General features: G+C 37.4%; 1 protein-coding gene across 1 annotated transcript; it reads left to right on the forward strand.

Moving 5' to 3' along the window:
* C7H6orf47 (chromosome 7 C6orf47 homolog) lies at nt 1–20,757 on the forward strand. The gene is made up of 2 exons (XM_053689153.1): nt 1–421; nt 18,981–20,757. Exon 2 carries the CDS (start codon nt 18,981–18,983, stop codon nt 19,665–19,667), a length of 687 nt encoding a protein of 228 aa, XP_053545128.1. The 5' UTR covers nt 1–421; the 3' UTR covers nt 19,668–20,757.
* The last annotated feature ends 4,480 nt before the right edge of the window (nt 20,758–25,237 follow it).

The following is a 25,237-nucleotide window of genomic DNA, read 5'->3' on the forward strand; positions in this document are numbered from 1 at the left end:
CTTTTGGAATTCCGGGTATGAGGCAGAAGGGATATCACAGAGGAGGAGAGAGGAGGAAGACAGGCCGCACCTTTAAACCCTTACTGTTTTTTGGGGGGTAAAAGGAAAAGAACATTGAAAAATCCAAGAAAGAGGAGAAAGGAGGGAAGATGAAAGAACAAAGAAGAAAAATAAAGGAATGAAAAAGAAGAAAAATAAAGGGAGAGAGAGAAGGAACAAAGAAGAGCAAAAGTAAAGTTTGTGAATTCAAAAAGTTTGCAGATATTTAAAACACAAAATGATTTGAACGTGGGATTGCGTCACCTTAAGCGAAGAAGAGCTGCACGGAGACGAGAAAAAGATCCATAAATAAACGTGTGATCGACACAGGAGACCGAGAAACTGAAAAAGAAAGTAAAAAAGTCTAAGTAAACAAAAAAAGGTAAAATTCAACGCGTTTCATTCATAAATATACTGCACGTGACAGTTGGTTACTAATTCTGTTAATTATACCCTTTAAAAATGCGATGTAATTATTGAAAGAGAGGATCTGTTGGGCTTAACAGCTGCATAACAAATTATAAAAGCCTCATAAATGAATACTATTATTTGTTACAACCCTGGTTGATGTCTTTATGATATTGTTATAGTTATTATTAGACATGTACCGATATGGAATTGGGCAGCACTTTACAAATAAATTTACTTAATTAATAAAAATTGTTCAGTGCTAAACAAACGTTTACAAAGAAATGGTAACTAGACCTGCACAATGTCATTATTTGCAATTTGTTGCTCAAACAAATCACGACTATAGCTGCGGTTTGCAGCATTCAGTTTGTTCCTGCACCAGATTTGTTAGGGAGTAAAAATGCAATATACAAATATCTGCCCAAACACAGAGATTTATGTTTTACACTTTTTATTCTAATATATTCAGTGCTGTAACAATGATTGCAGCTATATTTGTGATTCATTTGAGCAACAAATCCTGAATAACTAAATTTTGCACATCTAGTTATCATGTTTGGGTAAAATGTTGTTTAGCACTGAACAATTGGGAACATTTTTATTGTAAGAAATAATTAGTAAATTGGTGCTAAATTCTGTATTGCTAACTAGGCAGGTGCATTATTCGTTATTTGACAAACGAATGCCAAATATGGCAGCAGGTAGCAGCTTTCTGCTATTTTTGGCGCTGGATATATTAGTGTTAAACTGCAACACACAAATAAATGTGCAAATCCAGATAGTTGTGTGTTGCTCTTTAACCGTAATATATCCTGTGCCAAAAATAGCCAAATGTTGATACCCGCGGCCATATTCAGTATTTGTTTGTCAAATGAATATCCCAATATCGAATAATTCACCTGCCTACTGGGTACATGATGAATAGGGTTAAACAATAACATTGGTTCATGGCAATAAATAAATACAGATACATAACACAGCCCAAATAAAGACATGAATACAGACCAAGAGAGACCCTGTACCAAAGAGCTTACAATCTACAATATGAAGGGTGAGAAAAAAGGGGTGTGAGGCAGTTTGTCATGTGGATTGTATCTGCAGCACTGAGACAAGGTAGATTCAGGAGAAGTAAAGTCCAAATTAAACTTTCATGATTCTGATAGGATATGTCATTTTAAACAACTTTCTAATTTACTTTTATCATCAAATTTGCTTTGTTCTCTTGGTATTCTTAGTTGAAAGCTAAACCTAGGTAGGCTCATATGCTAATTTCTAAGCCCTTTAAGGCCACCTCTTATCTGAATGCATTTGACAGTTTTTCACAGCTAGAGGGTATTAGTTCATGTGTTTCATATAGATAACATTGTGCTCATGTACGTGAAGTTATTTACGAGTCAGCACTAATTGCCTGAAATGCAAATCTGTCAAAAGATCTGAGATAAGGAGGCAGTCAGCAGAAGCTTAGGTAATTATAGAGGTAAAAAGTATATTAAATTAAAGGGACACTGAACCCACATTTTTTCTTTTGTGATTCAGATAGAGCAGTGATTTTTAACCTTTTTTTTGCCGTGGCACACTTTTTTACATTAAAAAATCCTGTGGCACACCACCATCCACTGTTGTCAGTCTGCCGTGGCACACCTGAGGATCTCTCACGGCACACTAGTGTGCCACGGCACACTGGTTGAAAAACACTGAGATAGAGCATGCAATTTTAAGCAACTTTCTAATTTACTCCTATTAAGAAGGCATCTAAGCTTAGGAGCCAGCCAATTTTTTGTTCAGACCTCTGGACAGCACTTGTTTATTGGTGGGAGAATTTATCCACCAATCAGCAAGAACAACCCAGGTTGTTCACCAAAAATGGGCCGGCATCTAAACTTACATTCTTGCTTTTCAAATAAAAATACCAAGAGAATGAATACAATTTGATAATAGGAGTAAATTAGAGCAGGCAATTTTAAACAACTTTCTATCTGAATCATGAAAGAAAAAAATTGGGTTCAGTGTCCCTTTTAATATGACAGTCCTGGTTATGCAAAACCTAGGAATGATAAATAAAGGGATTGGTTTTTACTATCCCATTAAGATTTATTTTGTTGTTTAGGACAATACTACATGACATTTGAATATAACAATAAATGAATCCTCAATATTGTTAAAGAAGCAATAATACACAAGTCTTGTGTAGCAATACATTTACATAACAATATTATAATAGGTGAGGCTTGTATCTAAAGGGTCTTTCCGGTCAAAATTTAAATACACATAGATGAATTACATCTTTGGATAGAAATATATTTGCAGTATACATGTATTGGCCAAAATGCTTCTAGTAAAGTTATTGTTTTAGTGTTAATTCTGCACATGCATGTGAAGCATTGCTAGATATTCACTTGCATTTTATATACTGCAGCTGCTCAGAGTGCCAGTGGGGCTGGTATCATGTCAGCTATTAACAGATTGAGTCATTACCAGATGGTACAAACCCCTTAGACTCTCTCAGCAAGTGCTGTGTGTAAAATGCTGGTGCACGGTGCATACTTAAAGGGACAGTCAAGTTAAAAAAAAAAACTTTCATGATTCAGATAGGGCACGCAATTTTAAACAACTTTCCAATTTACTTTTATCATTAAATTTGCTTTGGTCCCTTGGAGGTATTTTTGAAAAGCTAAGCCTAGCTAGGCTCAAACTGATTTCTAAACCGTTGAAAACCGCCTCTTAGCTCAGAGCATTTTGAAAGTTTTTTACAGTTAGACAGTACTAGTTCATGTGTGTCATATAGAGAACATTGTGCTCACTCCCATGGAGATATTCAAGCGTCTGCACTGATTGACTAAACTGCATGTCTGTCAAAAGCACTGCATAAGGGGGCAGTCTGCAGATGCTTAGATACAAGGTAATCACAGATGTAAAAAGTATATTATTATAACTGTGTTGGTTATGCCAAACTGGGGAATGGGTAATAAAGGGAATATCTATCTTTTAAAACAATAACAATTCTATGGTAGACTGTCTCTTTAAATACACATTTGAAACAGCTATAGCCTTTATTAGAAGCATTTTTGCTAATATATGTATATTACAAAACGTTTCTATTCAAAACTGAAATACATCCATGTGGATTCCAATTTTGGCTGGAATGTCCTTCTGTGAATTAAATGAATTTCCTAAACGGCAAACAGAATTGGTATACCAGCAACAGGCAATCTATATAACCTTCAGTCTAAAGCTAAAATGTCTGCTTTAGACCACATACGTTTCACTACAAAAACAGGAGTTCATCTTTGGAAGGTCAGATTCCAGCAGTTTTTTTATTTTTAGAACAATAAGAAAAATACACTAAAATAGCAGGAAATTCTCAAGGACAAGATATTTGCAATACATTAGTTTAATCTTTTGAACATTTTTTGGACTTTTGCTATATCAATGGAAGCAAGATTAGGAAAAAAGCTGCCCTAATCTAGATTGTTCAGATATGTCACATATGATAAATGAAAGTTTATTTTCTACTTTGAAAGTGAAACAGCAGACTTTAAAGGGACAGTAAATTAAAAATTAAACTGTCATGATTCAGATAGCGCAGGCAATTTTAAACAACTTTCCAATTTGCTTTGTTCTCTTAGTATCTTTTATGGAAGAGTAAAACTGGGTATGCTCTTAAAGGAACACTATACCCCAAAAAATTATTTAATGATTAAGAGAGAATATAATAAACAACATTCCAATTTACTTCTATTATCTAATTTGCTTCAATCTTTAGATATCCTTTAATTAAGAAATAGCAATGCACATGGTGAGCCAATCACAGGAGGCATCTATGTGCAGCTACCAATCAGCAGCTACTAAGCATATCTTGATATTCTTTGCTGAAAAGCATATCTAGAGAATGAAGCAAATTAGATAATAGAAGTAAATTAGAAAGTTGTTTATAATTGTATGCTCTTTCTAAATCATGGAAGAAGAAAAAATGGGTTTCATGTCCCTTTAAGAGCTCAGGAGTGTGCACGTACGTGTCTTTAGTACTCTATGGCAGCAGTGTTTTGCAACATTATTTGTAGCTTTGTTATACAATGTTGCAAAACACTGCTGCCATAGAGTATTAAAGACATGTGCACACCCCTGAGCTCTTATAAACCTACCTAGTTTTACTCTTCAATAAAAGATACCAAGAAAACGAAGCAAATTTGAAAACAGAAGTACCGTAAATTGGAAAGTCGTTTAAAATTGCATGCTCTATCTGAATCATGACAGTTTAATGTTGACTTTACTGTCCCTTTAACAATTGGGCTGCCAATAAGAGCTAAAACAAATAGGTTAAATAATATTTTTGCAAGAAAACAAACCCTCTGCATCTAATATTCATTTTATTTCCTCACGTATACAATTGGGAATCCCAAAGAGGGGGGGAAGGCAAGAAGGGGCAAAACGCTTCCCCGCCCCACAGCTTTACATGTCTGCACACATTTTTTTGTTGGCATAAGAAGCAAAAAAAAAAGCACAGACCTTAGTTGCAACCTAGAGGGACATATGACCCCTTATTTAAAGGTAAAGAATTTGCTCTTTCGCATATGGGGAAATCTGACTCTCTCTCTATGGCAGTTGATATGGCAGTTTCTTAACCCTTAGACAACCAGTTTAGAATAAATACTCTGAACTTCCCAGCCAACATCATACACATATATATCTATATCTATATCTCCATGTGGCACCTCATTGTAAAGAAAAGAATCTCCCTTTTTAAAAGAGGCTTCCGCTAGAAAAAGGGATACGAAACCCAACATTTTTCTTTCATGATTCAGACTACACAATTTTAAACAATTTTCCAATGTTCTTATTTTAGCAAATTTACTATGTTCTCTCTGTATCCTTTGTTGAAGGAGCAACAAAGCACCACTGGGAGCTAGCTGAACACATCGAACGAACCAATGACAATAGGCATATATAAGTAGATGAAAACATGTTAAAGGATATTTATGCAATATTAATTTGTAATAAAGGTTTCAACTATGTATTTAGTGTAAATATTTTGCATGCCAATGTTCTGAACATAACAGAATATATTCTAGGTATTTATAAATAGATATTTATACAAATATCTGTATATATCTATAGAGATATAGATAGATATAGATATATTTTACCAAAATACCATCAGATATATGTAGAAATATTTATTTATGAATACATAGAACATATTCTGTTATTTGAAGAACGTTGGAATGTGAAATATTAATATTTTCATGTTGAGTTAGCACACATGAGAATATGCGCTTGTTTGTGCGAGAGTGTGGTGTTGTTCCCCCCCACCACACACACACACGCTTTTTTGCTCTATTGACTTCTATGGCGTAATACGCGTGATATTATAACTTCGGCTTTTTGCACTTGTTGGGTTAGCGTGAGACCGAAAACAGTATACTTCGAACTCTTAGTATGAGCACAAGTGCAAAAAGCTTACTTCTAGCGCAGTTAATGCTCGAGCAGAAGCGCTAATTTGCACTCCACTCGTAACCTGGTCCTTTATGGGGAATTTACATTTGAGTTCAGTGTTCCTTACAGAAGAGTCATGTGCTGATCTCGGGCATTTCTGCATTCACATACTTTCTCAAATTACATTTAAGTTAATCACTGTGTAATTATATCTTATAAGCTTCTTTAGAATACACTTCCCTAATGTGTCACTGTTTCAGTCATACCTTCCCTCCCGTTTCTCACCTACAAACTGTAGACTGTATACAAAGGAGTGTACATTACTTAATTGCTTAATACTTTATTTTGATGTCATAATTTACATAATTTAGAAGTTATTGTGGACTCAAACCACCAGCAATCCACTTCAAAGAGATCCCTGTTTGAGTTAAAGGGACACTGAACCCAAATTTTTTTATTTCGTGATTCAGATAGAGCATGCAATTTTAAGCAACTTTCTAATTTAGTTCTATTATCAATTATTATTCATTCTTTTGCTATCTTTATTTGAAAAAGAAGGCATCTAAGCTTTTTTTTTAATTTTTTTTTTATTCAGAACTCTGGACAGCACTTTTTTATTGGTGGATGAATTTATCCACCAATCAGCAAGGACAACCTAGGTTGTTCACCAAAAATGGGCCGGCATCTAAACTTACATTCTTGCATTTCAAATAAAGATACCAAGAGAATGAAGAACATTTGATAATAGGAGTAAATTAGAAAGTTGCTTAAAATGTCATGCTCTATCTGAATCACAAAAGAAAAAATTTGGGTTCAGTGTCCCTTTAAAAATGTGCAAAATTTGTTCAGACATGACAACATTAAACTCTCATGCTTTCAGAGAGAATATGAAATGTTACAGTAATTTCCAATTTACTTTTATTATCTAATTTGCTTAAAGGGACACTAAACCCAATTTTTTTTTCTTTAACAATTCAGATACAGCAGCAATTTTAAGCAACTTTCTAATTTACTCCTATTATCAATTTTTCTTCATTCTCTTGGTATTTTTATTTGAAAAAGCAGGAATCTAAGCTTAGAATCTGGCCCATTTTTGTTTCAGCACCCTGGGTAGTGCTTGCTAATTGGTGGCTACATTTAGTAAATTGGTTGATTAAAAATGTTTGCCCTATCTGAATCCATGAAAGAAAAAAATTGGGTTTCATGTCCGTTTAATTCTTTTAGTATCCTTTGTTGAAAAGCATACCTAGGCTCTGGAGCAGCATTGAAGGTACTTGGAACTAGCTGCTAATTGGTGACTGAACATATATGCTTCTTGTCATTGGCTCACCTAATGCGTTCAGCTAGCTCTCAGTAGTGCACTGTTGCTCTGCAGCTGACTCTAATTTTGGCCTAGATTATGGGGGGAGCTCAAAATTGCGCTTTCGCAAGTTCAATATTTGTGTTCCACTCAGCAATACCAGCGCACGCAAATGTGCGCTGGTATCACAAGTTAAGGTCGCGTTCGCATTGCCTGGAAGCCTTGTGCTCATGAGAGTGCGCTTCCAAAGGCTCCAATGGGAGCTTTGTTCTCATGCCGTAAGACATGGCAAAGTACCTAGCGCAGCACAGGGGGCAATTCGCGCAGCATTGGGCAGCAAAATAAAAATATATATGAATATATACATATAATTATGTGTTTACCTGTGTGTGTGTGTGTGTATATATATATATATATATATATATATATATATATATATATATATATATATATATATATATATATATAAACACAGGAATGGACCGCACTCACAGACTGGACACACATCCTAAGCCACTGTTAACTCCACAGCCCTGAACACTGACAGACAGCTGCAAAGTTCCCAGCAACCCAGGCAGTTAACCCCCGAGCAACCTGGGTGTCAGGTCCGCAGGGGAGCATTACAGGGAGTGCAGAATTATTAGGCAAGTTGTATTTTTGAGGATTAATTTTATTATTGAACAACAACCATGTTCTCAATGAACCCAAAAAACTCATTAATATCAAAGCTGAATATTTTTTGAAGTAGTTTTTAGTTTGTTTTTAGTTTTAGCTATTTTAGGGGGATATCTGTGTGTGCAGGTGACTATTACTGTGCATAATTATTAGGCAACTTAACAAAAACAAATATATACCCATTTCAATTATTTATTTTTACCAGTGAAACCAATATAACATCTCAACATTCACAAATATACATTTCTGACATTCAAAAACAAAACAAAAACAAATCAGTGACCAATATAGCCACCTTTCTTTGCAAGGACACTCAAAAGCCTGCCATCCATGGATTCTGTCAGTGTTTTGATCTGTTCACCATCAACATTGCGTGCAGCAGCAACCACAGCCTCCCAGACACTGTTCAGAGAGGTGTACTGTTTTCCCTCCTTGTAAATCTCACATTTGATGATGGACCACAGGTTCTCAATGGGGTTCAGATCAGGTGAACAAGGAGGCCATGTCATTAGATTTTCTTCTTTTATACCCTTTCTTGCCAGCCACGCTGTGGAGTACTTGGACGCGTGTGATGGAGCATTGTCCTGCATGAAAATCATGTTTTTCTTGAAGGATGCAGACTTCTTCCTGTACCACTGCTTGAAGAAGGTGTCTTCCAGAAACTGGCAGTAGGACTGGGAGTTGAGCTTGACTCCATCCTCAACCCGAAAAGGCCCCACAAGCTCATCTTTGATGATACCAGCCCAAACCAGTACTCCACCTCCACCTTGCTGGCGTCTGAGTCAGACTGGAGCTCTCTGCCCTTTACCAATCCAGCCACGGGCCCATCCATCTGGCCCATCAAGACTCACTCTCATTTCATCAGTCCATAAAACCTTAGAAAAATCAGTCTTGAGATATTTCTTGGCCCAGTCTTGACGTTTCAGCTTGTGTGTCTTGTTCAGTGGTGGTCGTCTTTCAGCCTTTCTTACCTTGGCCATGTCTCTGAGTATTGCACACCTTGTGCTTTTGGGCACTCCAGTGATGTTGCAGCTCTGAAATATGGCCAAACTGGTGGCAAGTGGCATCTTGGCAGCTGCACGCTTGACTTTTCTCAGTTCATGGGCAGTTATTTTGCGCCTTGGTTTTTCCACACGCTTCTTGCGACCCTGTTGACTATTTTGAATGAAACGCTTGATTGTTCGATGATCACGCTTCAGAAGCTTTGCAATTTTAAGAGTGCTGCATCCCTCTGCAAGATATCTCACTATTTTTTACTTTTCTGAGCCTGTCAAGTCCTTCTTTTGACCCATTTTGCCAAAGGAAAGGAAGTTGCCTAATAATTATGCACACCTGATATAGGGTGTTGATGTCATTAGACCACACCCCTTCTCATTACAGAGATGCACATCACCTAATATGCTTAATTGGTAGTAGGCTTTCGAGCCTATACAGCTTGGAGTAAGACAACATGCATAAAGAGGATGATGTGGTCAAAATACTCATTTGCCTAATAATTCTGCACTCCCTGTACAATCATTAACACAAAACACAAAAAACCAGCACCCACTAGCAGATTCACAGCAATGTTTAAAAGCAAAACTAGGGGAAGTCAGTTACATTTGGCTCCAAAGGATTTGGCGCCAGGTTGCTCGGGGGTTAACTGCTTGGGTTGCTGGGAACTTTGCAGCTGTCTGTCAGTGTTCAGGGCTGTGGAGTTAACAGTGGCTTAGGATGTGTACCCAGTCCAGTCTGTGAGTGCGGTCCATTCCTGTGTTTTGTATTTACATAGGGGAGGTTACAAAAGCCTGTGTCACCCTGGGAGGTTCCCAGTTGGTTTGTTTGGAAGTATGCATTGTGTGGGTGCTGGTTAGGGTCCCAGGAAGGGGGAGACCTTGTCGTGGTCCTAGGCTTGATCCTTTGGCGCCAAATGTAACTGACTTCCCCCAGTTTTGCTTTTAAACATTGCTGTGAATCTGCTAGTGAGTGCTGGGTGTTTTGTGTTAATGATTGTAATGCTCCCCTGCGGACCTGACACCCAGGTTGCTCGGGGGTTAACTGCCTGGGTTGCTGGGAACTTTGCAGCTGTCTGTCAGTGTTCAGGGCTGTGGAGTTAACAGTGGCTTAGGATGTGTACCCAGTCCAGTCTGTGAGTGCGGTCCATTCCTGTGCTTTGTATTTACATAGGGGAGGTTACAAAAGCCTGTGTCACCCTGGGAGGTTCCCAGTTGGTTTGTTTGGAAGTATGCATTGTGTGGGTGCTGGTTAGGGTCCCAGGAAGGGGGAGACCTTGTTGTGGTCCTGGGCTTGATCCTTTGGCGCCAAATGTAACTGACTTCCCCCAGTTTTGCTTTTAAACATTGCTGTGAATCTGCTAGTGAGTGCTGGGTTTTTTGTATGTGTGTATATATATATATATATATATATATATATATATACACACACAAATGTGGGAAAATATGTTGGTCGTACAAAAAGATGTATAAAAAGGAGATGGTATGAACACGTGGAGAATATTAAATCAGGATATGACAAGCATAGTGTATCTAACCATTTTAATTATGTGCACAATAGGGATTTTAGTGATTTAAAGATTAGGATTCTGGAACAGATTAAACCTGGACCATGTCCTAATAGGAGACTTCTGCTGCTTAGGAAGTGTGAAACCAAATGGATCCACCGTTTAGAATGTTTGGAACCTAAAGGTCTGAATATTGACATTGACCTCCAAGCATTCATGAGTTAAAGAATGCCTGTAATCTATCTTTTAAATTTATAACTCCACACCCTTTTTACAGGTAAATTTAAATAGAAATTAAAGGTTTATATAAGAAGAATATATATATATATATATATATATATATATATATATATATATATATATATATATATATATTTGTAGTGCTGGCAATATTTAGTTAAAGTTTTAGGATATTTTGGGATGAATTTATGTAACACTTTGAATATGTTGTGCACTTTACGATATTAAGTTTTTGAACCATTGCTGATATACCCAGCTTTTTAAATTATTGCTGTTATTCCCATTGTTTTATAAGTATAGTCTATTTAATAATCCATTTTAATAATATGGAATTTTAATATAGTTATGGACTTAAATATTTATGATTTTAGACTGATATAGAAAACTATATGTTTAATAGTTACAATTAATACCATTTTAGATATGATATATTAATTATGTTGTATATGTATGAGCCTTTTTATCCTTAGTGCCCATTTAATCTAAGTATCCTGTCTGATACTATTATATTATGAGATATGTGGTAAAAAGGTAATCCCTTCCTGATGGGAAATGAGTTAGGTGTGAGTATATATAGCAGTCCTGTCCTACGGGTAGTTTGTTAGTTTGTATTTCTTATATAACCCCTGAAGAAGTCTGCCTGTGAGCAGAGGAAACGCGTAGGGTGACTAATACTTACCTGAGAGTTTTAGGACAGCTGTTCCATTAAGTTAAAGTTGCTGTCTGCCTTACGTGACAGGAAGTGGGTGTCCTGGTGCTGCTGGTCGGCGTCCGAGGTGATTCCGCTGGGATCCACTACAGGCTAGATGTAACGAGCCAGAGGGCACAACCGCTCATATACTGCTGTCATCTTGTAAGTGTGCAATTTGTGTGTGTCATTTACCTGAACAATAAACGCTGCTGTGATTCGTGGATGCGCTGTTTTCTTCTCGTCATTTTATATATACCTGTGTGTGTGTGTGTGTGTGTGTGTATTTATAGTAAAATCACAGTCCCCCATTCACCTCTTTGTAAAGGCACTTTCAGTGCCGTTTTTTTAACACCCCTCCAGCCCCTTTTTTTTTTTAACCCTTTAACCCCTTATAACTGCTTTGTGCAGTGTTTTATTTAAAAAAAAAAAAAAAAAAGTCATATTTTTTATTTATGTAAAGGAACTGAACACTTTATTTGGGGGCAATTGGGGCAACTTTTTTTTAATTAACCAGAGATCTGACCTCTAGTTAATTGTGCAAAGTGCTCCAGCGAATTCGCAGGAGCATTAACCAGCCAGGTGCGCCTGTAAACTGACAAATTTGCCCCTTTATTGGGTGCACATTAAAATATCGCTCAATTTGTAATCTAGCCCTTTGTGCTTAAAAGGGTTCACTTCTGCCTCATTGAGGAGTGGAGAAACCATATTTTAGGGGTAAAACACAGTAGTGCAAAAAGAATATGACACAATTTTCTTATCACACTTTTGAAACTCCTTAAAGTGAAGGTCCATTTTGATTAATTAGTGTCCGGTTTTTAATAAACCTATTAAAAACAAGGGCACTTTAATTCATCAAAATTGACATTTCACTGTTTTCTTCAAAAACTTACCTTTTAATCCTGGCAGCCGCTCCAGCATTTCCTCCGCTCGTCACAAGCTGTCTTCGCGGGTCCAAAATGACGAAGCCTGATTCGTCATTTCTGACGTCTGCAGTGGCTTCCAACAGCCGGGGGAATCGCTGGAGCTGCTGCAAGGATTAAAAGGTAAGTTTTTGAAGAAAACAGTGAACTGCCAATTTTGATGAATTAAAGTGCCCTTGTTTTTAATAGGTTTATTAAAAACCGGGCACTACTTCATCTAAATGGCCCTTCACTTTAAAGCAGGGCTTGACAAACCCAGGTGCCTGGGAACCACTGGCTCCCAGATTTATACTCCAAGTCTGATTCATACATTTTGTTTTTTTGCTCCATATATCTATATACAAATACCAATATCTAAATATGTTACTGGCTCCTAAATTTTAAACAGATTAGTTGACCGCTGCCTTAAAGGGTCATTAAACTGCTGGGCACAATTTCAACATAATGGTCGCTACTCTCAATTCTACTATTTTTTTTTTACTGTGCCTGCTGCTCTCTTCAAAACCTTTTTTTATTTTAACCCTTACCAGGTGTTGGTTAATGACGCTACACATTTTCATCCTAGGCACCTCCATCTTGGAGCTTACGTATTCTTGTAACGTGCGACAAGTGGTAACTTTTAATATATCAGTGTATGTTGCCGGCTTTTTCACAGCTGTACTGTTCGCTTCGGGGTTAACACACCCTATACGGAGTGGGAGGTTTACATTTATGCATTTTTTTTTTTATACACAGTGTAAAAGTTACATAATTTAAATAAAATAATTAAAAAAAATTATATATATATATATCTCTCAAAATTTCCACAGCCATTGGCGAGTGGAAATTTTAACAGTGGCGAGTGAAAGTTAGTGAGTGAATGTCTACAAATATTATATATCCATGAAAGGGAAAGGATATGGATTCCTCTAGGGCTATAAGGACCCCATCAGTCCTTAGACTGTTACTTCGGAGAGGGTAAACATTGGCAGAGAGAGATTGGAAAAGGGAAAGTGCAGGAAATGATAGCGTAAATAAAGAGTGAAGAGATTAGAGAGATTCAGAGAGAGAAGGGAGGGGGTAAAAAGAAAGATTGAAGAGTGGAGAAAGATAGATGAGATGATAGTTACAAAAAACTGTGACTAAGACCAGAGGCGTAACTAGAAACCACAGGGCCCAGGTGCAAGAATCTAAGAAGGAGTCCTCTTCCACTTCATGACAACATCACTGAGCTGGTGGATGTTATCATGTTGGAATACTGCCCTGCGGGCCGGTCTCCGAAGGGAGGGGATCATGCTCTGCTTCAGTATGTCACAGTACATGTTGGCATTCATGGTTCCCTCAATGAACTGTAACTCCCCAGTGCCAGCAGCACTTATGCAGGCCCAGACCATGACACTCCTACCACCATGCTTCACTGTACACAAGAAACACTTGTCTTTGTACTCCTCACCTGGTTGTCGCCACACACGCTTGACACCATCTGAACCAAATAAGTTTATCTTGGTCTCATCGGACCACAGGACATGGTTCCAGTAATCCATGTCCTTAGTCTGCTTGTCTTCAGCAAACTGTTTGTGGGCTTTCTTGTGTATCTTTAGAAGAGGCTTCTTTCTGAGACGACAGCCATGCAGACCAATTTGATGCAGTGTGTGGCGTATGGTCTGAGGACTTACAGGCTGACCCCCAATCCCTTCAACCTCTGCAGCAATGCTGGCAGCACTCATACGTCTATTTCATAAAGACAACCTCTGGATATGATGCTGAGCACGTGCACTCAACTTCTTTGGTTGACCATGGTGAGGCCTTTTCTGAGTGGAACCTGTCATGTGAAACCACTGTATGGTCTTGCCCACTGTGGTGCCGCTCCGTTTCAGGGCCTTGGCAATCTTCTTATAGCCTAGGCCATCTTTATATAGAGCAACAATTCTTTTTTTCAGATCCTCAGAGTTCTTTACCATGAGGTGCCATGTTGAACTTCCAGTGACCAGTATGAGAGAGTGTGAGAGCGATAACACCCAAATGTAACACACCTGCTACCCATTCACACCTGAGACCTTGTAACACTAACGGGTCACATGTCACCAGGGAGGGAAAATGGCTAATTGGGCCCAATTTGGACGTTTCCACTTAGGGGTGTACTCGCTTTTGTTGCCAACGGTTTAGACATTAATGGCTGTGTGTTGAGTTATTTTGAGGGGGCAGCAAATTTACACTGTTATACAGGCTGTACACTCACTACTTACATTGTAGCAAAGTGTCATTTCTTCAGTGTTGTCACATGAAAAGATATCATACAATATTTACAAAAATATGAGGGGTGTACTATTTTGTGAGATACTGTGTGTATGTATATGTGTGTGTATATATATATATATATATATATATATATATATATTCCTTTTTTTTCACACACTGTTTCTCTGTCTTTATTTCTCTCTCTGTGTGTCTCTCTCTCTCTCTGTGTCTCTCTCTCCTGATTATTTCACCTGTACTCTAGTTCAGATATCCTCACAATCTGTTAGAGAGGCCTGAGGACAGGTTTGAAAACCAGTGCACTAGACTAAAGCCCTGATTGGATTTTCCAAATAAGGTCAAATGGTGATTGGAGTCTTGCTTTTGAAAAACAATAAAAATGAAAAGGATGTGGCTGGTAATGTAGTTTTACAGCATCAAAACAGAAATGTCTTGCAATTACTAGGTGTTTCTGTTTCCTTTTAATAAGAAAAACATTAGCAGCTTTCCCCACCTCCATGATTCAGAAAAATAATTCAATTATAAACAACATTCCAAATCATTTTTATTATTTAACCCCTTAATGACAACAGTACTTTTCCATTTTCTGTCCGTTTGGGACCAAGGCTATTTTTACATTTCTGCGGTGTTTGTGTTTAGCTGTAATTTTCCTCTTACTCATTTACTTTACCCACACATATTATATATCGTTTTTCTCGCCATTAAATGGACTTTCTAAAGATACCATTATTTTCATCATATCTTATAATTTACTATAATTTTTTTTATAAAATATGAGGAAATAATGGGAAAAAAAAACACTTTTTCTAACTTTTAGCCACAAAATCTGTTACACATCTGCAACCACCAAAAAAACACCCATGCTAAATAGTTTCTAAATTTTGTCCTGAGTTTAGAAATACCCAATGTTTACATGTTCTTTGCTTTTTTTGCAAGTTATAGGGCAATAAGTACAAGTAGCACTTTGCTATTTCTAAACCACTTTTTTTCAAAATTAGCGCTAGTTACGTTGGGACACTGATATCTTTCAGGAATCTCTGAATATCCCTTGACGTGTGTATGTATATATATATATATATATATATATATATATATGACATCCCAAAGTATTGATCTAGGCCCATTTTGGTATATTTCATGCCACCATTTCGCCGCCAAATGCGATCAAAAACAAAAAATCGTTTACTTTTTCACAAAGTTTTTCACAAACTTTCGGTTTCTCACTGAAATTATTTACAAACAGCTTGTTCAATTATGGCATAAATGGTTGTAAATTCTTCTCTGGGATGCCCTTTGTTCAGAAATAGCAGACTTATATGGCTTTGGCATTGCTTTTTGGTAATTAGAAGGCCGCTAAATGCCACTGCGCACATATGTGTATTATGCCCAGCAGTGAAGGGGTTAATTAGGGAGCTTTTTGGGGTAATTTTAGCTTTAGTGTAGTAAACAACCCAAAGTATTGCTCTAGGCCCATTTTGGTATATTTCATGCCACCATTTCACCGCCAAATACGTTCAAATAAAAAAAACTTTACATTTTTCACAATTTTAGGTTTCTTACTGAAATAATTTACAAACAGCTTGTGCAATTATAGCACAAATGGTTGTAAATGCTTCTCTGGGATCCCCTTTGTTCAGACATATATGGCTTTGGCGTTGCTTTTTGGTAATTAGAAGGCTGCTAAATACTGCTGCGCACCACACGTGTATTATGCCCAGCAGTGCAGGGGTTAATTAGGGAACTTGTAGGGTTAATTTTGGCTTTAGTGTAGTAGACAACCCAAAGTATTGATCTAGGCCCATTTTGGTATATTTCATGCTATCAATTCACCGCCAAATGCGATAAAAAAAAAAAAAAAAAGTTTCCTTTTTCACAAACTTTAGGTTTCTCACTGAAATTATTTACAAACAGCTTGTGCAATTATGGCACAAATGGTTGTAAATGCTTCTCTGGGATCCCCTTTGTTCAGAAATAGCAAACTTATATGGCTTTGGCGTTGCTTTTTGATAATTAGAAGGCCGATAAATGCCGCTGCGCATGACACGTGTATTATGGCTAGCAGTAAAGGGGTTAATTAATTAGGTAGCTTGTATGGAGTTCGCAGGGTTAATTTTTAGCTTAAGTGTAGATATCAGCCTCCCACCTGAAACATCAGACCCCCTGATCCCTCCCAAACGGCTCTCTTCCCTCCCCCACCCCACAGTTGTTCCCGCCATCTTAAGTACTCGCATAAAGTCTGCCAGTACTAAAATAAGTTTTTTTATAGCATATTTACATATGCTGCTGTGTAGAATCCTCCCTTAGCCCCCAATCTCACGGATCCCCCATCAAACAGTTCTCTAACCCTCTCCCTCTAGCCTAATGGGCGCCATCTTGGGTACTGGCAGCTGTCTGCCACCAGTACCCAGTTTAGAAAAAAAAAAAAATGCTTTAATTTTTTTGCCCTTTTCTGTAGTGTAACCATCTCCCCCCCCCCAGAACCCTTCGATTGCTTTATCAATTAAAATCCCCCCCCCCTTTTCTCACAATTTTTTTAATTCAATTTTTCTGTGTAGAGCCCCCGGGCACTCCCGCCTCCGATCCCGCCCCCCTCCACATGATCATAGGCCCATTTCAGGCCTCCCACCAGCCTCCCTGCTTTGCTCCCACCAACGACGCTCCGGTGTAGAGGGCCACAGAGTGGCTCTCTCTGCATCAGAGGCTTGTAAAGGGGTATTGCAGGATGCCTCCATATCGAGGCATCACTGCAATACCCTCAGAGCTGCTGGAAGCGATCGCGATCGCTTCCAGCACTCTGTTAGACAACTGACGTACCAGTTACGCCTATTCTCATTAACTGCTTGTTAATGCGTGACGTACCTAGTACGTCAGTTGTCATTAAGGGGTTAATTTGCTTCATTCTCTTGGTATCCTCTGTTGAAGAAATAGCAATGAACTTGGGTGAGCCAAACACACAAGGCATCTATGTGCAACCACCAATCAGCAGCTACTGAACCTATTTTGATATGCTTTTCAACAAAGGATACCAAGAGAATGAAGACAATTAGAGAATAGAAGTCAATTGGAAAAGTTGTTTAAAATTACATGTTATTTCTAAATCATATTTCTGTTTAGTATCTAACCTATAGATAACAAATAGAATACCCTAAATAGGTAGTTTCTGCAACTCACAATGTGTGATTTTCCCACTATTCACACTAAAAGAAAGTTAAATACCAAATATCTGAGTGCGCATAAAAAGCTCTACCTAATAGTTGTGGCCTTAAATTTAATTAACTTAGAATATACTAAGATTTAAAATATTAATAGTTTATTTTTAAATGTATAATATATATATATATATATATATATATATATATATATATATATATATATATATATATATATATATATACTAAATTACTAGGGTGCACCTTTTCAAATTAATATATTAAAATTATAACATCCAATTTGTACACACATTTAAATTAATATTCAATGTGTATTTACCGTAATCAATGTCCAATGAATCCCAAAGTCTTAAGGAAAAAGCGTATAGTTGGTCTTTTTTTAGAAAATTGTATACAATATTGTAGCTTTGTTAATTAAGGCCTTTTAAGTCCGTTTATAAGCTGAAACAGTATCCTTTCAATTTGTTATAATGTTACTTTTACAATGTCTCTCCAATTCACATGTCTGTTTAGGGAGATTATGAATGAAGTCTGCAAGCCCCAAAATAACCTTTTAACACTCACCAGAATCTGAAAGTTTGTTTTTTTTTCCCCGACCGTGCTCTCTACCTTTACAAACAGTTTTCCGGCGTCTCCGATATCGGCCGTTAGTTCAGGCCGTGACGTGTATCCTCACACGTATCCAATGTATTAAACCAATGGCTCGGTCGGGTTACCGGTGCAGTATATCAGGCTGTGGGTTACCTTAAGTAACTATGAATGTACCCGTTCCAAAGGGGTCTTATTGTCATCAAATGCTGCTCCTCAATGTGGCTCCGTTGATATAGCAATCTCCCCAATATTGCTCTAGTCGAAAGAAACGGCAGATGGATGAAAGTCTACAAGGTCCAATCAAATATTTACAGCTGGCCAGCCTAGCAAGTGAACTAACTTGCTAGGCTGGCCAGCTGGAAAGAGAATTAAGCAAATTAGATAGGAGAAGTAAATTGGAAAGTTGTTTAAAATGGTATTCTTTATCTGAATCATGAAAGCAATAATTTGGGTTTCATGTTTTATTTTTATTTTTTCTACTGATTTACTGCTTTGCTAGTTTTCCTTTTAAATCTGATTAAATAATAATGTCATTAAAAAAAATCTATAATTCCTTGATTTTTCTTGTTCTAGTGAACAAATACTCCTCTTTTCTCCCCTTGATTTTTTTTTTTCACTATTCTTTCTTCCACACTTCTTACTATACCCTTCCACATTCTGGTGCACTCCATTTTTTTTTTTGTGTGAATCAAAATTGATGTTCTCTTTTATTTTATGTCTTTCTCTCTAGATATTTATTGATGGCTTTCCTTTTTTTTTTCTTCCCCCAATGCAGATGTTCTTCCAAAGGTCCTTTCACTGGCCCTCACCTCCGGCCATCTTCTCAAAGATTCTCCGTTCCAAATCAAGTTCTCCCTCTGATCCTCAAAACCCTCCCCCAAAGCCCAAACGTTGGTCTTTGCCCCATATTCCACTGCCCACTCTACCCTCTTTTCAATCTGTCCTCCATTTCAGCAGGAAAGATGAAGATACTAAATATTCTCCTCCTCCTAATATCAATGCTCAACACTTCCAGATCTGCATCAACTTGGTCCATCATATTATAGACTCCTGTATCCGTGTTTGTCTATGGCTATTCTCTCCAATATTTCAGGTGACTCTGGATGTTTTTGGGATACAAGGAGCCCTAAAACTCTGGATTCATGGTATTGGCATCTTTGTAGCCACTACATACGGCATGTATTTACTTCTCTGGCTGGCCCAAGAGTACCTTCTCCAATTGACCTCCATGTATGGAGTGTTACAGATCTTTGTACTAAGTGTAAGTCTAAAGTCAGAACGAGAGGAGATGGAGAAAGAGAAAATTGAAGAAGATGATGATGATGATAAAAGACAAGAAGAAGAAAACGTAGAACAAGAGAGGGTACATGAGGAGGAAAGATGGGCAGGTGGAAGTGAAGATGAAGATTATGATTCAGAAGATGGGTGGGAGACTGATGGGAAAGAAGAAGATGTTGTTTAAAATAGATTATTTTTGCCAAGTGGTGGAACTCCATGAAATGTTGACTATTTTAAGATTGAGAGGGGGTGTTCTATTCTCAGGGATTCTCCCAAAAGAAGAGTCATGTCAAGATTGTGAGAGGATGTTATCATCACAAAGAACACAGTAGAAGAAAATAAATCTAATTTATATTTTATAGTTTTAAAAGTATTTATATTTTTATGCCTATGTTTGGTGATTCTTGTGGAAAGAGAATCATATTGAAATAAACTCAACATACCAAAAACATGTTGCAGTTTTATGAACTAAGGAACCAATGCTACAGGTATTGGAATGTACTACAAATCCAGAACAGAGACTGAGATTTAAATAACAGAAATACACTGCAAATAAACAAACAAATTTATTGTTACAGGTACCAGTCTGCATTCAAAATGTGGACCCTAACATGGATTAATACCACTGGGACCAGAATGCATTGCTAATCTCGAGCCATAGACATATAAAGTCTAAAGGGACCAGAATATATTACAAGTTTAGAACCAAAGTATGATCTGGGGTACATTAACCAGAATGCAACAGAATCACAAGCCAAAGGAAGTTCTGAACTACAGCAACTAGAATGCATTGTAAGGGCTGAACTAAAGCAAAGCCATGACTGCACGTGACCAGAATGCATTGCAAATCCAGAACCACAGATAAAATGGACTACACAGCTTACAATGTATTACTTTGGTTTATGAAAGGTTATCTGCTGAAATTTATCAATAGGTGTCTATTTTTGCTAGAGTGTTTATACATACATACACACACACACACACACACACACACACACACACACACATATTAATGTATGTATATATATATATTCTGTATATGTATACATGCGTTTGTGCTTTATGTATTTATACCAGTCATCTAAAAGTGAACATCTGGAAAAAAAACCTTCTGTTTTGTGTAAAACAGATGTTCCTGTGCAGATGTTTTGTATTCTGGTGGGATATATGTCCCTTTTCTGTCAGGAACTTTGGACGTTGTGCAATCTGCCCCTAGGGATGAGTTGTGGACAAATATGTTAATTTAAATATCAATATAAACATATTTGATTTAACCCTTTCTTTCATATTTACGTTTTAAATTGTGCGCTTTCAGATGCATTATGGATTATTATTATTATTTTTTGTGTTTAATGTTCCTTTCGGTAAATATTCTATCATTAAAGTAAAAGTAGGAATAGAGGCGCCAATGGTGCAGGTAAATGGTGGTACAGGTATCACTAATAGCCCAGTGTACACAGGGTACTCACATTTATGGAAGGCACTCACTTGTACCTATAGAGACAGGCTGGATTTTAGCAGCAATCCAGCTAGCTGATCCAGGGTGAGCTGGCTGGTTCGTGGGTGTGTAGAGTGTTGGTACTCTAAAGTAGCATAGCAGGGCGGTACCATATATAACACTGAGAGTGGATTTATATAAAATAAATGAATTTATTTAAAACATATAAAAAGGTTTACCACTCAAAGAATATAATTGGTACATCAGGAATACATGCGACGCGTTTCTCAGTTAAAAACTGTTTCCTCAGGCATGTTTTTACACAGATATTTACTCCTTATATAGGGCTATGCTACTAAACAACACCCACAGCCCACCCCCAACAATTGACATGACACAGACCAATCGGTGTCCCTCATTCAAAATGTTTCCACCCCTGGGGTGATATGAGCACCTAAATACTTGGAGAGGGATGTATTTACTTGTAAAATATATAGACGCCCTTGCTACTTCTTACATTTTGTATATATGTGTGTAAATATTTCGTAGTGGCATGGTATTTTAGTGGCTGATATTTGATGGTAACTAATGTTCGTCAATACTGTGTTCTAATTGGATGTCCCAGCCGTCAATCATCATGTGTTTAGTCGGACCTGTGCTACTTGCTTCTGATTCGTCTGTTTAGCCGTCAATACTGTGTTCTAATTGGATGTAGCACAGGTCCGACTAAACACATGATGATTGACGGCTGGGACATCCAATTAGAACACAGTATTGACGAACATTAGTTACCATCAAATATCAGCCACTAAAATACCATGCCACTACGAAATATTTACACACATATATACAAAATGTAAGAAGTAGCAAGGGCGTCTATATATTTTACAAGTAAATACATCCCTCTCCAAGTATTTAGGTGCTCATATCACCCCAGGGGTGGAAACATTTTGAATGAGGGACACCGATTGGTCTGTGTCATGTCAATTGTTGGGGGTGGGCTGTGGGTGTTGTTTAGTAGCATAGCCCTATATAAGGAGTAAATATCTGTGTAAAAACATGCCTGAGGAAACAGTTTTTAACTGAGAAACGCGTCGCATGTATTCCTGATGTACCAATTATATTCTTTGAGTGGTAAACCTTTTTATATGTTTTAAATAAATTCATTTATTTTATATAAATCCACTCTCAGTGTTATATATGGTACCGCCCTGCTATGCTACTTTAGAGTACCAACACTCTACACACCCACGAACCAGCCAGCTCACCCTGGATCAGCTAGCTGGATTGCTGCTAAAATCCAGCCTGTCTCTATAGGTACAAGTGAGTGCCTTCCATAAATGTGAGTACCCTGTGTACACTGGGCTATTAGTGATACCTGTACCACCATTTACCTGCACCATTGGCGCCTTTATTCCTACTTTTACTTTTTAGATTTCCTTCCATTGGATGCTGATAGAGAGCTGCCTCCCAGTTCAGCCAGCTGGATTGCTGTTAAAACCCAGCCTGTGTCCACCGGCACAACTGAGTGCCTTCTCATATTGTGAGTACCTAGTGTTCGCACATGTTTGTTATACCAAAAAATCTCCATTGACCTGCACCATTGGCGCCTCTTTCTTGTTGCTTTTTCTTAAAATATTCTATCATTGTTATGTTTCCCTCCAAGATCTAAAGATTCTCAGGATTCAACTACTGTGAAGTGTGCTCTACAGGGGATTCTGGGATTTATAGTTCACTAGTCTCTTATTTAGAGCCTAGTAAACTACAAGTCCCAAAAAAAATATATATATATATATTATATCTGTAGCCAAAAATTGTGAATGTTTCAAATGTTTAACACTGTAAAGTTTTTTTCATTTGAGCACTACAGTTTTTTTGTTTTTGTTTTTTTTTTCTTCGTATTTCTCCATCCATATTGAAGAGTTCTTTGACAGTGGCAAATCGCTTAATGTGCATGCACGTGCATAAGCTTGTTGCCTATCATTTTGCTGTGTGAATGGTACCAATGATAATCATCATAAATAATATACAGACGAGTTGTCCCAGACAGCGGAAAAACGGCAAAAAATAAAACTTAAAGGGACATTAAAGTCATTTTTTATACATGCATATGTATATATAAGCAGTTAAAGGGATAAAAACAAATATCTTGTAATCATATTGCTGATTAGCCAAAAAGGACAATGTCCACATTTCTTTTCGTAAAAAAAGGAACACTTATTAGGTGCTTGTGTGTGTGTGCGTGTGTGTGTGTGTATATATATATATATATATATATATATATATATATATATATATATATATATACATACATACACCTATAATACTACATTTTAAATACAACAAAGGAAAATAATTACTTAATGTCCCTTTTTAAATCTGAGCTTCAAATATTTGAGGTCACTCCGGTTTTGGGTCCATGACAGTTTTCTTTACTGTAATTGGGCAGAAAGTTAAAGAAGCAGATGTTTTTTGTTTGTTTTTTAAAAATACTCTGTATATCTGTTTGCACATTTGCCTGTACCTTTTTAAAACCACTTCAATAATACAAGTAAAGTTCATTTCTGCAATTTGATACTATTGGGTTATTTTACGGCAGTAATTAGCACCACTAGGTCTAGCATATTATGGGCCGAACTAAAACCACCCATGCCCTGGGACCAGGGGTATATATTTGGCTAGGCCAGCTAGATCCCTACCTAGGGCAGAAAAGGGGATAAACAGATTCTGGCTCCCCTAGGACAGAAAAGGGGGTATATAATGACTAGTCTCTTAAGGACAGAACATGGAGTAAACAGATTCTCATACCTCCCAACATTTCAAAAGAGGGACCCCCCCATGGCAAACATTTGAAATGTGGTGGGCAGGGGCGGGGCTTAAAAATCATAAGACCAAAGTAATATAAAATTCTAAATAAAGTCATATATTTTAATACTCTTAGACCTAGATTTGGAGTTTGGCGGTAGCCGTGAAAACCAGCGTTAAAGGCTCCTAACGCTGGTTTTAGGCTACCGCCGGTATTTAGAGTCACTCAAAATAGGGTCTAACGCTCACTTTTCAGCCGCGACTTTTCCATACCGCAGATCCCCTTACGTCATTTGCGTATCCTATCTTTTCAATGGGATCTTCCTAACTCCGGTATTTAGAGTCGTTTCTGAAGTGAGCGTTAGACATCTAACGACAAAACTCCAGCCGCAGGAAAAAAGTCAGTAGTTAAGAGCTTTCTGGGCTAACGCCGGTTCATAAAGCTCTTAACTACTGTACTCTAAAGTACACTAACACCCATAAACTACCTATGTACCCCTAAACCGAGGTCCCCCCACATCGCCGCCACTCGATTAAATTTTTTTAACCCCTAATCTGCCGACCGCCACCTACGTTATCCTTATGTACCCCTAATCTGCTGCCCCTAACACCGCCGACCCCTGTATTATATTTATTAACCCCTAATCTGCCCCCACAACGTCGCCGCCAGCTACCTACACTTATTAACCCCTAATCTGCCGTCCGCACGCCGCCACCGCCAGCTACATTATCCCTATGTACCCCTAATCTGCTGCCCCTAACACCGCCGACCCCTATATTATATTTATTAACCCCTAATCTGCCCCCCACAACGTCTCCTCCACCTGCCTACACTTATTAACCCCTAATCTGCCGAGCGGACCTGAGCGCTACTATAATAAAGTTATTAACTCCTAATCCGCCTCACTAACCCTATAATAAATAGTATTAACCCCTAATCTGCCCTCCCTAACATCGCCGACACCTAACTTCAATTATTAACCCCTAATCTGCCGACCGGAGCTCACCGCTATTCTAATAAATGTATTAACCCCTAAAGCTAAGTCTAACACTAACACCCCCCTAAGTTAAATATAATTTAAATCTAACGAAATAAATTAACTCTTATTAAATAAATTATTCCTATTTAAAGCTAAATACTTACCTGTAAAATAAATCCTAATATAGCTACAATATAAATTATATTTATATTATAGCTATTTTAGGATTTATATTTATTTTGCAGGTAACTTTGTATTTATTTTAACCAGGTACAATAGCTATTAAATAGTTAAGAACTATTTAATAGCTAAACTAGTTAAAATAATTACAAATTTACCTGTAAAAGAAATCCTAACCTAAGTTACAAATAAACCTAACGCTAGACTATAAATAAATTAATTAAATAAACTACCTACAATTAACCTAACACTACACTATCAATAAATTAATTAAATACAATTGCTACAAATAAATACAATTAAATAAACTAGCTAAAGTACAAAAAATAAAAAAGAACTAAGTTACAAAAA

Source organism: Bombina bombina, chromosome 7 (genome assembly GCF_027579735.1).
Source record: "Bombina bombina isolate aBomBom1 chromosome 7, aBomBom1.pri, whole genome shotgun sequence".
NCBI classification, from domain to species: domain Eukaryota; kingdom Metazoa; phylum Chordata; class Amphibia; order Anura; family Bombinatoridae; genus Bombina; species Bombina bombina.

Bases quoted from the DNA above. Each gene is read 5' to 3' on its own strand.
- C7H6orf47 (XM_053689153.1), top strand. From the start codon at position 18,981: ATGTTCTTCCAAAGGTCCTTTCACTGGCCCTCACCTCCGGCCATCTTC.